Source organism: Aquarana catesbeiana, linkage group LG05 (genome assembly GCF_042186555.1).
Source record: "Aquarana catesbeiana isolate 2022-GZ linkage group LG05, ASM4218655v1, whole genome shotgun sequence".
In the NCBI taxonomy this organism is placed as follows: domain Eukaryota; kingdom Metazoa; phylum Chordata; class Amphibia; order Anura; family Ranidae; genus Aquarana; species Aquarana catesbeiana.
The window spans coordinates 467286655-467299700 of NC_133328.1; the positions used below are offsets into that span (position 1 = coordinate 467286655).

The 13046-nt window shown below is 44.1% G+C and overlaps 1 protein-coding gene across 1 annotated transcript in view; it reads right to left on the reverse strand.

Moving 5' to 3' along the window:
• SMCHD1 (structural maintenance of chromosomes flexible hinge domain containing 1) overlaps positions 1 to 13046 on the reverse strand; it is a 622004-nt gene that overhangs the window by 155389 nt on the left and 453569 nt on the right. The window contains exons 34-36 of the mRNA XM_073631430.1: positions 12478 to 12539; positions 9662 to 9749; positions 9441 to 9572 (exon numbers count right to left, since the gene is read on the reverse strand). Coding sequence (XP_073487531.1) covers positions 9441 to 9572; positions 9662 to 9749; positions 12478 to 12539 — 282 coding nt within the window. The remainder of the gene's footprint in view (positions 1 to 9440; positions 9573 to 9661; positions 9750 to 12477; positions 12540 to 13046) is intronic.

Sequence of the window (13046 nt, forward strand, 5' to 3'; positions counted from 1 at the left end):
GTAAGAGATGGGTTGCCTTATACTCCTAGCAACGGTGGATCTTGAAGCATAATATCCCCTTTGAGGTCCCGAGGGAAGGACAAATAGAGAGTCCCTCTTCCTGACAAAAGATACAGCTTTGAGGTAAATTCTGATGGCTCTGACCACATCCAGACAGTGTAGAGCATTCTTTGGAGGCTCAGGTCAAGGGCACAAGGAAGAAAGGATTAGGTCTTCATTGAAGTGGAAGGCTGACATTACCTTTTGAAGAAATTAGGGTCTTGGATGCAAGGTTACTTTATATTAATGAAGAATGAGAAATAGTTCTTTAAAAGAGAAAACCACTAATCAGAGACACATCTGACGGACATGAGAAGAGGAGGAGTGAGGGAGTGAGGAGGAGTAAGAGGAGGAGTGACGGAGTGAGGAGGGAGTAAGAGGAGGAGTGAGGGAGTGAGGAGGGAGTAAGAGGAGGAGTGAGGGAGTGAGGAAGGAGTGATGAGGGAGTGAGGAGAAGTAAGAGGAGGAGTGAGGGAGTGAGTGAGTGAGTGAGTGAGTGAGGAGATGGGAATATGCAAATAAGAATCTTGGATGTCTAAGGATGCTAAGTATTCTCCTTGTCTCAAAGAGGCAATAATAGATCTTGTGGACTCCATACAAATTTGTGAAATTTAAAGGAGCTTTGCTTGGGGATATCAGATTCAGGATAGGACACCTCTGTTGGGTTTTGGTACCATGAACAGAATCCTTTCAACCTGTCCTCCAGAGGTAATGGAATGACCACTCCCTGGCAAAAGAGATGGTTTAGGGCGCTCTAAAATCCGACAGCCCCAGAGCAGATTTTGGTTGATTTAAGAGAAGAGAGTGGTGAGGGGGTAGAGTTAGGTCCTCTATTTTGTACCTCTTTGAACCTACTAACTGAACCCACAGGTCTGGGAGAAAGGCAATTTGTAATAGAGGTCTCCTCCCGATTAAGAGTAAAAGCGCTCCTTCACTGGTAAGAGGGCTTTGGGGTAGACTTGATGGAATTTGTGCTTCAAATCTTACTCTGAAAGGAAGGATTGAGTTTTGGCTTTGCAGTTAAAGTGGCTGTAAACCCTCTCATATACCCAGTGAAGGGAGTAGCCTTGGGTGATGTACAGAGATGAAACAAATTCTCCTACACAAGGCTTATATGTTTATCTGCAGTTGTCTCTTTCCTACACCCCTTCAAAAAAGCAGAATCATGTTAAAATCCTTCTCCATCTGTTAGTATAACAGAAGAGGGGGCAGAGAGCTGCAGTTACAGTGTGTGAGAGCTGATTGCAGAAAAGGCACCCCCCCCCTTTCACAAAGCAAGCAGGAGCGAAGAAAGGATACAGAGCTGTGTTGTGAATAGACAAGTTGTTTGCTGAGCTCCCCCCCCCAATCACAAATTTATCGAGTCGGGAAAACTTCTCAGAAGTAAGACACGCTGATAACAGAGGGAGCTTTGGATTAAGATAAATAAACACCATTACTGAGGTTTACAACCACTTTAAAGTCTAGTTAGAGTGCTGAGGAGCTCTGCATTTTGAGCAGAGAACTCGGAGGAAGGAGATTTTGGAAAGTTCCACTGTGGGAGAAGGACCTTTCTTACAGTGATATAGTTAATGAATTTGTCAAGTGTCTCACCAAATAGACATCTTCCTTTAAAGGGCATCTTTGTGAAACGTTTTTTAGACAGTAGGTAGCTTCAGCTATCCAGGCTTTTAGCCATAAGAATCTGCGCATTTAGACAGATTGTTTTTGCCATCTGTGTCCCATAGACAAAAGAAAAAGGGAGAGGAAATAAACTAAAAGTAAAAGGGAATCCTGATTGTCTCCAGGGTTACCAGAACTAATGTCCTTATTGCAAATTTTCCCCTCTATTCCTGTTCTGGGAAAACCATAAATTTGGCATTTTCTTTTTTTTCCAATATTGGTGATAAAGGTAAACAGTAAAAATAGAGATGGTGAATCTCCCTAATAGGGACATAGACAGCAATACCTTACAGGTGCTCTCCACTCTATCCAAAACTAATTAAATACATTTTGCCTTTAGCACAGTTCACTTTAAGTCTGAGACAGCAGGATTAACTGCCAAATAAACCGATTTTTATTAAACTCTTTCTGCACTCATGTTCAGCAAAGATTTTGGAGGAGTGAAAATCTTTTTGTTCATCAAATATTATACTGAAAAGGAAGAGTCCTCAGTCTGAGTGGTTTAAGTGCTCTGCAGGTCATCAGCAGAGCGTATTTTCCCTGTGGGGGACTCGCGGAGTACGGTGCAGAACTGAGGTACAGTAGGTGACCACGATATTGTGTCAATCTCGCTGATAAATCAATCTAAATCTATCGGCGAGATTTGATACCTGCGAGCCCCGTCGCAGGAGCCAGCGCCGGGCTGGCTCGCTGATCGGGAAAGGAAAACTTTTTTTTCCTTTCGCGATGAGCGACAGGCAGTGCTGACAGCTGTCTGATATGAATAATGAGGGGGAACTCCACGCCAAATTTTAAATGAAAAAAAAAACAGCGTGGGTTCCCCCTCAGGGGCATACCAGGTCCCCCCCTAAAATCCATACCAGACCAGACCCTTATCCGAGCACGCAGCCCAGCCGATCAGGAAAGGGGGTGGGGACGAGCGAGCGGGCCCCCCCTCCTGAACCGTACCAGGCCGCATGCCCTCAACATGGGGGGGTGGGTGCTTTGGGGGAGGGGGGCGCCTTGCCTGCATGTTGACAAAGGCCTCTTCCCGACAACCCTAGCTGTTGGTTGTTGGGGTCTGCGGGCGGAGGGCTTATCGGAATCCGGAAGCCCCCTTTAATAAGGGGGCCCCCAGATCCTGGCCCCCCACCCTATGTGAATGAGTAGGGTGTACCCCCCTACCCATTCACCTAGGGAAAAAAAGTGTTAAAAAAAAAACACACTACACAGGTTTTAAAAGTAATTTATTATTAGGCAGCTCCGGGGGTCTTCTTCCGACTTCTCCGCTCTCTCCGGCCTCTTCTCCCGGGCCCCTCCGCTATCTTCTTCCAGCTCTTTTGCGCTGTCTTGTCCCCTCTTCTCTTCTTCCGATGTTGACACAGCACTCTCTCCTGCTGGAATGCTGTGTGCGAGCTGCACAGCCATTTATGTAGGCGGTGACCCCGCCCCCGTGTGACGTCACAGTCCCAGCATGCGCAGGGACTCTGGCGTCATAAGGGGGCGTGACCCCAGAGTCCCTGCGCATGCTGGGACTGTGACGACTGTGACGTCACAAGGGGGCGGGGTCACCGTCTATATAAATGGCTGCGCAGCTCGCACACAGCATTCCAGCATGAGAGAGCGTTGTGTCAACATCGGAAGAAGAGAAGAGGGGACAAGACAGCGCAGAAGACCGGGCCCCCACTAGAAAAATAGCTGGAAGAAGATAGCGGAGGGGCCTGGGAGAAGAGGCTGAACACTGGGAGAAGAGCGGAGGGGCCCGGGAGAAGAGGCCGAACACCGGGAGAAAAGGCCGAACACTGGGAGAAGAGGCCGGAGAGAGCGGAGAAGTCGGAAGAAGACCCCCGAAGTCAGAAGAAGACCCCCGGAGCTGCCTAATAAATTACTTTTAAAGCCTGTGTAGTGTGTTTTTTTTATTGACACTTTTTCCCCCAAGGTGAATGGGTAGGAGTACCGTGTACCCCATACTCATTCACATAGGGTGGGGGGCCGGGATCTGGGGGCCCCCTTATTAAAGGGGGCTCCCGGATTCCGATAAGCCCTCCGCCCGCAGACCCCGACAACCAACGGCCAGGGTTGTAGGGAAGAGGGGCCCTTGTCCTCATCAACATGGGGACAAGGTGCTTTGGGGTGGGGGGGCCGCAGGGCACACCCCTCCCCCAAAGCACCCCCCCCCCATGTTGAGGGCATGCGGCCTGGTACGGTTCAGGAGGGGGCGCTTGCTCGTCCCCACCCCCTTTCCTGACCGGCCGGGCTGGGTGCTCGGATAAGGGTTTGGTATGGATTTTGGGGGGGACCCCCACGCCGATTTTTCGGCGTAGGGGGTTCCCCTTACAATCCATACCAGACCTAAGGGCCTGGTATGCCCCTGAGGGGGAACCCATGCCGTTTTTTTCATTTAAAATTTGGTGCGGCGTTCCCCCTCATTACTCATACCAGACAGCTGTCAGCACTGCCTGTCGCTCATCGCAAAAGGAAAAAAAAGTTTTCCTTTCCCGATCAGCGAGCCAGCGCGACATGCACAGTACCCTGTCGCCAAGAACCAGCGCGATGGGATCGCGCTGGAAACACAATCTCGCGTTCAGGTACTGTAAGTGTGCCTGTGAATATGCTTGTGTATATTGAATATTGCTGTGTATGCAGCAACCCGGGTGTTGACTGTTCTGTAGCGAAGTCCTTGTGGCAGAAGGGCAATTAGAACCTAAGTACTATATAAAAGGTTCTAGGTGGAAGTGGCAGTGAACTGTGTAACCTGTTTAATATAAAACTTAGTCATCCATCTGAGACTAAGCTCTGATTGGTGGAACTTAGGGCTACATTTAAAAAGTTTAACATTGTATAGGTGAATAAGTTTCAAACACATTCCCAGTTTCCTGGTATAACTGATAAATGCATACCATTCAGGATATAGTGCAAGGTTTTACCAAGGTTGCACCAATCTGGTTGCACTGCTTTTATTGTTGTATTACAAGATAGTGAAGTGTTGACTGAAGAGTTGCTTGAAGAATCCGAAATAAATAAATAAGCTAGCTAAGAGTGACTTCCCAAGAAGTGAAAAGGGGAAGCAAAAAACAGAGTAGAGTAGGGTTATAGGAGGAAGCCCAGGGGCGTGTCTTCAAAAGCTTTGCCAGTGCTTAATCACCTAAAAGGTACCAGCCTATAACCCAGCGTCTATGAATATCAAGCTTGTATCCTGCATGCATGATTAAGATAAGAGATTAAACCTCCATAACAGAAAAAGGTTTCTTCACAGTAAGAACTGTGAAAATGTAGAATACACTCTCACAAGAACTAATTCTGGCCAGCTCAGTAGATGGTTTTAAAATATAGATGGATGCATTCCTAAATGGACAAAATATACCTCATTTATCTGCGTATAACACGCACCCTAACTTTAAGAGGGAAGTTTCAGGAAAAAAACTTTCCACAGACCCCCTGCACAGTACACAGACCCCCAGCATTGCCAGCGTACTCTGAAGTTGAGAAAACATCACTGTCCGTCCCTTCTACACCGCTCCTCTTGTGTCACTGTTATTGTAAAGCGAAGCTTCTAAATGCCTCAATTAACGCTGCTCTTTCGTGGACCCGGTCATGTGACTGCTCTCTTCTGCTGTTTCCGCTCTCCTCCTCCAATCAAAATCTACACTCGAGGAGGAGGCAGAGCGGGAGGAGGAAAGCGGACAGAAAGAGCGGAGTTAATCAAGGTATTTAGAGGCTTCCATTTACATTGGGAGTGACACGGGAGAAGCAAAAGGGCTGGCGGTAATGTTTTCTTAACTTTAAAGTATGCTGGCAGTGCCGTACAGGGCGAGGAGAGGCAGGGCAGCTGGCCTGACACCCCCCCAATGGGTGGCACCCAGGGCGGACTGCCTGATCCCCGCCCACGTTGGTAAAAAAAACCCCAAAAAAACAATATTGGTGTAGAACACCCAGGCACTGTTTACCCTCTATTTTCAGGGGGGAAAAGTGCTTGTTATACGCCAATAAATACAGTGATTGGAGATTATTATTTATAGGTAATAACACCAGAGATTGTTAATCCAGGGAACATCTGATTGCCTTTGGGGGAATAAGGGCAGAATATTTTTTTTCTCTACTGGAGCAAATTAGACTGTGCTTTATAGGGTTTTTCTTTTGCCTTCCTCTGGTCCAACTGTGAGTATAGGAATATGTACAGTACTGTGCAAAAGTTTTAGCCAGGTGTAAAAAAATTCTGCAAATTAAGAATGTTTTCATAATTATAAGTGTTAATAGTTTATTTTTATCAATTAAAAAAATAGAAAGTAAATGAACAGAGAAGAAATCCAAATCGAATCAATATTTGGAGTGACCGACCACCCTTTGCTTTCAAAGCAGCATCAGCTCTTTTAGGTACACTTCACTTACACAGTTTTTGAAGGAACTCGGCAAGTAGGTTTTTCCAAACATCTTAGAGAGCAAACTACAGATCTTCGGCGGATATAGGCTGCCTCAAATCCTTCTGTCTCTTCATGTAATCACAGACAGACTCGATGTTGAGATCAGGGCTCTGTGGGGTCCAAACCATCAATGCTGAGAAATACAGGCAGGTGTTTATCCATCATGCCATAACATCAGGGAGTGATTGGGCCCAGATTTATTCTGCAGCAAGACAATGGCCCCAAACATACAGCCAATGTCATCAAAGCAGAGCTCCACCCAAATAGGGAACCTCCACTTGTTTGACCCCCCCCCCCACTGCCACATTTGGCCCTCTTTTTTTGGGGAGGGGGGGGGGGAGTGAGTACCTGGTTTTAACCTGGTTACAGGAGAAAACGGGACTATTCACAAGGCGCAGCGCGATTCGCACATGCGCTATAGGAAACAGGCTATTAACCTGCAAGGCTTCACTTCCTTTACTAGAAATGCCGGCGCCTGCACCCAAAGGCAACTAAACAAACTGTTCGGGTAAGGACATCCCTGGTCAGGTAGGTGTCCTCATATCAAATGTCAGTAGCTACAGGATTTGTAGCTGCTAAATTTAATTTTTTTTTGGGGGGGGAGCCTGGAGCTCCTCTTTAAGAACTATCTTCAGCATAAAGAAAAAGGAGTCCTTGAAGTCATGTTTTGGGCCCCACAGAGCCCTGATCTCAACATCAAGTCTGTCTGGGATTACATGAAAAGACAGATGGATTTGAGGCAGCCTGCATCCACAAAAGATTTTGTTAGTTCTCCAAAAAAACCTGCTGAGTTCCTTCAAAGACTTTGTGTAAATGTACCTAGAATTGAAGATAAAGGGTAGTCACACCAAATACTAATTTGATTTTGCAAAGTAGAGTAAGCAGGGTCACTTATCCGGCGCTTCAATCAATACGAGGGTTAATTATGCTTAATAAAAAGTTGGTAAAACTAGCAGCCACTATATTAATACAATACATCATAGTCCATAAGCCTTAAAGTTTATTCTGAAAGGACCTTAAGGCAAAGCAGCGCTTCAAAATGATATGTTGTGCACCGTTAGATGACAACAGTGAAAAACACCCAGTGAGTCAAATCCGGTCTAAGTGCTTGGGCGACAGTTCATGGGAAATCGTCAGGCGTATGGAGAATGCACCTTCACCGCACCACATGATTCCACTCCCCTAGGGATTGCACTTACCAGAATTATGTCAAATCACATAGGAAAACAATCTGGTGTTGGGCGGGGCTTTATTGTGGGTGTGGGCATGTCCTAGGCTAGTAGTGCCCACTTGCTTGCGTGTTGGGGAATTTGAATGGTGAAAACGGCCATGTAGGCTGGCTGAGGTGGATGAGGTAACGGTAGAATCAGCGGCACCAAATCTTCTCCGGTTCTCCCCTCCTGGTTACATCACTGTGTGAACGTCAGACATCTCATGTCAGAGGCTGCAACGCTGGAAGGCGGTTATATGTCATCTCCATCTTACAAGTTACGCTATGAAGATTGTTTTCCTTTATGTTTAAGCCCATGGAACTGCTCATGATCACAGGCGTGAGAATAATGTGAATTGGAGTGCACCAATCCATTGTCCCGGTGAACTATTTGAGATATCCTGGAAGATAACCCCTTGATATTATTGTCTGGGCATAACATATCCAAAGCGTGATTTGACATAATTCTGGTAGCGCTGCTTTGCCTTAAGGACTTTTCAGAGTGGACTATGACCAATTTGCTTTAGATTTTTTTTTTTTCTGTTTGCTCACTTTGTATTGTGTAAACCAATTAAAAATAAACAATTAAAATACATATTTTTGAAAGTATTCTTACTTTACAGCATTTCTTCACACCTGCCTAAAACATCTGCACAGTACTTCTAAGTAAATATAGAGGGTTTTCTATTTATTTATTCTATTATTTTTTTAATTAGTTGAACCAGATGGACTTATGTCTTTCTCAACTTACTGTAAGGAACTATGAATTGACCTCCTTGAAGCCACTGTTCAACACAGCAAAAATAATTATTTAGTTGAATTTGATGGGATCCTTTGCCAGGACTGATGACTTTGCTCTGATGAACAACCATTAACTGATTGAACCAATTAGCACAATCAATTTTTGAAGGATAAAATTTGTTAGCAAAATGGATATTACACTGAATGACCTTAATGCTATGTCTATGGCCATTACAATACAGAATTAATCACTTGCCGACCGCCGCACGACGATGTACGTCCAAACTTTGAAAGGGTATACCGTTGTTATGGCAGCGGATTCGCCTCGAGATCACTTTTATCGGTGGTGGGAGAGGACCCCCCCTCCCACCGCGATCTGGTGCCCTCTGCCTCTTACCAGAGCCGTCGGTAGCAGCGAACGCGATCGCATCCGTCTCCGTCCTGTGCCTAGAGACGAGTGAGGCTAAGATGGCGCCCACTCGTCTCCATACACTACTGGGCGGAAGCGACGTCAAAATGTCACTTCCGTCCACACCTCTTAAAGGCACATTTTTTCAAATGTTATTTTTTTAAATGACTTTTTTTTTTTTTTTTATTGCATTTCAGTGTAAATATGAGATCTGAGGTCTTTTTGACCCCAGATCTCATATTTAAGAGGTCCTGTCATGCTTTTTTCTATTACAAGGGATGTTTACATTACTTGTAATAGGAATAAAAGTGACACATTTTTTTTTTTTTTTAAACAGTGTAAAAATAAATAAAATAATGTAAAATAAATAATAAATTAAAAAACCCCCCCCCCCCCCCCCCCCGTCCCGACGAGCTCGCGCGCAGAAGCGAACGCATACGTGAGTAGCGCCCCCATATGAAAACGGTGGTCAAACCACACATGTGAGGTATCGCCGCGACCGGTAGAGCGAGGGCAATAATTCTACTGCCTCTGTACCGCAAAATATGCATCCTGTAGAATTTTTTAAACGTCGCCTATGGAGATTTTTGAGGGTAAAAGTTTGACGCCATTCCACGAGCGGACGCAATTTTGAAGCATGACTTGTTGGTTATCAATTTACTTGGCGTAACATTATATTTCACAATATAAAGAAAAAAATTGGGCTAACTTTACTGTTGTCTTATTTTTTTATTTAAAAAAGTGATTTTTTTTCCCAAAAAAGTGCGCTTTTAAGACCGCTGCGCAAATAAAGTGCAAAAAAAAGTATTGCAATGACCGCCATTTTATTCTCTAGGGTGATAGAAGAAAAACCATATATAATGTTTGGGGGTTCTAAGTAATTTTCTAGCAAAACAAACCTGTTTTAAACATAAAAACACCTAAAATCCAAAACGAGGCTAGTCCTTAAGTGGTTAAAAAAAAAAAAAAAAAAAATTACCACAATTTTGAGCCACAGATTCTTGACCAGAGTACGGCCCTCCTTTGCCTTTACATTGGATACTGTAGGTGTAGCAGGCTGAGGCTGTGGCACCAACTTCACAGGTGTGTTTGGTAGAACATCTATTAGGAACTTTAAAAAATGTGTGTTACGTAAATGACAGTGAAGTAAAACATAATCTGTTCTGAAATATAAAAAATAGATTAAAAAAGGTTACATACCTGTTCACTGTATAGCACATTAGATTTGTCAGTCATATACATAAACTGGATGCAATACTTTTCAACACGCTCTGGTATCATTTTGTCCCTATAATCATGAACAGTAATGAAATAAGAACCACACCAAAATGCAATATCATAGTAAAGATATATAGTAAAAGAAAAACTGCAATGCATGCTGCAAAGTTAAAGTATGCGACTTTAGAGTGTTGACCCTATTAGGGTTGGCAACAATGTTTGCAGAGGTCCAGCACCTTAAAGCGGAGCTCCACCTTAAAAAAAATTATTAAAAGCCAGCAGCTACGAATACTGCAGCTGCCTGGTTCCCTACTGCGCATGCGCGAGTCGCGCTGCGCGTCTTCACTGGTCCCCATTGTGTTCCGGGAACTGTGCATTTCCCAGAACACAACGGGGGGGCTGGGGCGTTTATCTGCAGCTATTTTGCAGCTATCTATGCCCGGAAGTGGGTGCAGATACCTGTATTAGACAGGTATCTGCATCCCCCCCCCCCGAAAGGTGCCAATTGTGGCACCGGAGGGGGGAGGAATCCGATAAGCGGAAGTTTCACTTTAGGGTGGAACTCCACTTAAGCTTTACTGCAGGCATTGGAAGTCATTACAACATAGTCTATGTCATCTCTTGCAGTACCCCCTGTGATCACTTAATGTGGTTGTAAACCCTTCCATATACCCAGTGAAGTGAGTAGCCTTGGGTGCTACACAGAGGTGAAACACCCTACGTAGGTTGTACCTGTTTATCTGTAGTCTTCTCTTTTCTACAGTCCAGAATTTAAAAAGTGTCTAAGCTGTCAGAAAAAAAGGGGGTGGAGAGCTGAAATTACATTCTGCAGAGCTGAGTAAGGAGAGCTCTGACAGCCGATTGGAAGGAAAGTGACACACCCACCTTCACACAGCACACAAACACAGAGCTGAGGTTGTCAATCAGCTGGAGCTCCCTCCTATGTCACCTTTTTACTCTTGGTGTCAGAAAAACTTGTCAGATGTGATTCATGCAGATAGATGAGGAAGGAAGCAACAGACAGAAATGACACTTCGTGTTCTGGATTGAAACAAGTACACACTAGAGAGGGATATGTTTTGTTCATATTTCATGTCTGAGGTTTACAAGCACTTAAAAACTAAGACACCTTCATCAGCTATAGAGAGTTAACAGCTCTCTAGAGGTTTTTAGGGAGTGCTTTAGAAGTGAGAAGAAGGTAAAGTTGGCGCTACTATTTTGATGTATGTCTTGATCTCACTTCCCCTGTTGTGGACAATCGTATATCCTGGGAGAAATGTAGAGTTGACTTTCAATTCAAAGGGGAAAATATTTCCTTTTGTGGCGTTCTCTGTCTTCCCTGTATAATTATGTGCAGCTGTTAACAAAAGCAGGTCATACATAGATCGAAATTCAGCCACTTCAACAGTTACCAGACAAATTTCGATTCATGTATAGGCAGGGTGGTTGTGCAAAAGTCGATCTACTGACTTCTGTACAACCATCCTGCCAGATTTTTGCTGCTCGATCAGGAGACGTCTTCTCACTGTCATGATACAATATCTCAGCAGAGAGGTTCCCTCACCCAACAGTACAAACAAATGGCCACTGCCCCTACCTATTATTGACCTTTGCAGCAAGGAGCACATGGAAGGGTGACGCATGTCAAACAAAACCAAAGAAAGTTCCCAGTTAAACTTACCGACCAGCCTGGAACCAACCAAATTATCCTGACTAACAGTATGTGTTAAAAAGCTTCAGAGCCACTTCAAGGTACTCCAGTATTATCTGCAGTCCTAACTCTTAATTTTTAGAGCCTCCATAGAAGAACATGTATAATAATGAAAAGGCAGTGGGCAGGTGAGCCCGGAGGGAGCCCACCCTTCCTGAAAATGTGTGGATGGGGAAATCGAGTTGTTTTCTTTTTTCCGTTCAATCCGCTGCTTGAATGAAAAAAAAAATCATCTATGGGCTGCTAAGGAATCTGCTGCCTGTTCCATCCCTAATGCCACCCATTCCAAGAGCTGTAGAAAAGAAAGGGGTCAGTGCATAGCAGGGAGTGGTTTTTATACGAATGTTTGGGAGAAACCGCTTTCTCCTAACACTCTTCTCCTTGCAAGGTTGAACAATGCAGACTGGCGGAACGTCTTCTAGCAACTATGGGAGAAGAAAATTCTGGTGCAAGAGAGAAAGGAAAAATTCTTGGACAGTCAAGAAAACAAAGGATGCTACACATCTGCATGTCAGCAACAGAGTGCGGAATAATGCTGGTCACTGCACTGGTGTGAATTGGGACTTGGAAGCAAGAGTACAAAAAAAATGGCAACCACCCCATCTATAACTAGCCTTTGCAGGAAGGTGCACATGGAAGGGCAATACACAACACACACACAAAAGATTTCCCAGTACACTTACCAGCCAGCCTGCAAAACAACCAAATTGGCCCTAATAGTTTGCGTTAAAAACAGATTGTTTTGGTTGCATACATTTGCAAATACATGCGTAAGAGGCAAGAGGGCCAGCATTTTGAACTAATCATTAACTCCACTTGTAGAAATACAGTCCCAAACCTGCAGGGAGCCTCATCTTTGCTTCACGGTTATCCATATTTCTTAGTAATTAGGGAGCCATTATTCTGAGCAAATGCTGCCCGAAACCTGTAGATAAACCCCAACCTGCTTCACTGTTACCTGCAAACATTCATTTATGTACCTTTCTCCAGACTTTCAGCAAACCAAGCAACCCAACCAAAAAAATTATTTTGACCTATCCATCCTGAACATCTGCTGCCTTACTGCATGAGAACATGCTTTACTTACCTAAAGTAGAAGCAGTCATCCTTGTCCCCGTCTCTAGGCTTATTGCAATTAAAGACAGTTGCCTGCATATAAAAGAAAATACTTATATGTTTAGGTGTTGCACAAAAAAAACCTCACAAACATTTGTCTTGAGCACAGGGAAATAAAGTGTATTTGTGACATTTTCTGCCCTTCCGTAAGCATTACTGTGTAAGTTAATGTAATGTGTCACTGTAGTAAAACACTGACAAATGCTACACAAATAATAAAATAGGATTTTTGCATTCATTGTAGAAATCCTTTTCTTGGACTCTAAAGAGAAAGACAATTAAAGGGTTATTGAACCCAAAAGCAAACATTATGTTGCAGTTTACCAATTGTTAAGCAGCCCATACATGAATCAGTTTTTTTTGTTCTACCAGTGGTTTAAATTACAAAAAAATGACTTAATTCCCTCATCCACACATGCTATGTGGAATGGTGGAAATCCTCAGAGAGCTATTGAATTCTGATGTTTTTCAATATAATAAGCTGTCCTGCAGATATTACAGGGTTGAGACAAACCATTTAACACTTGCAGGTGGGCTTAC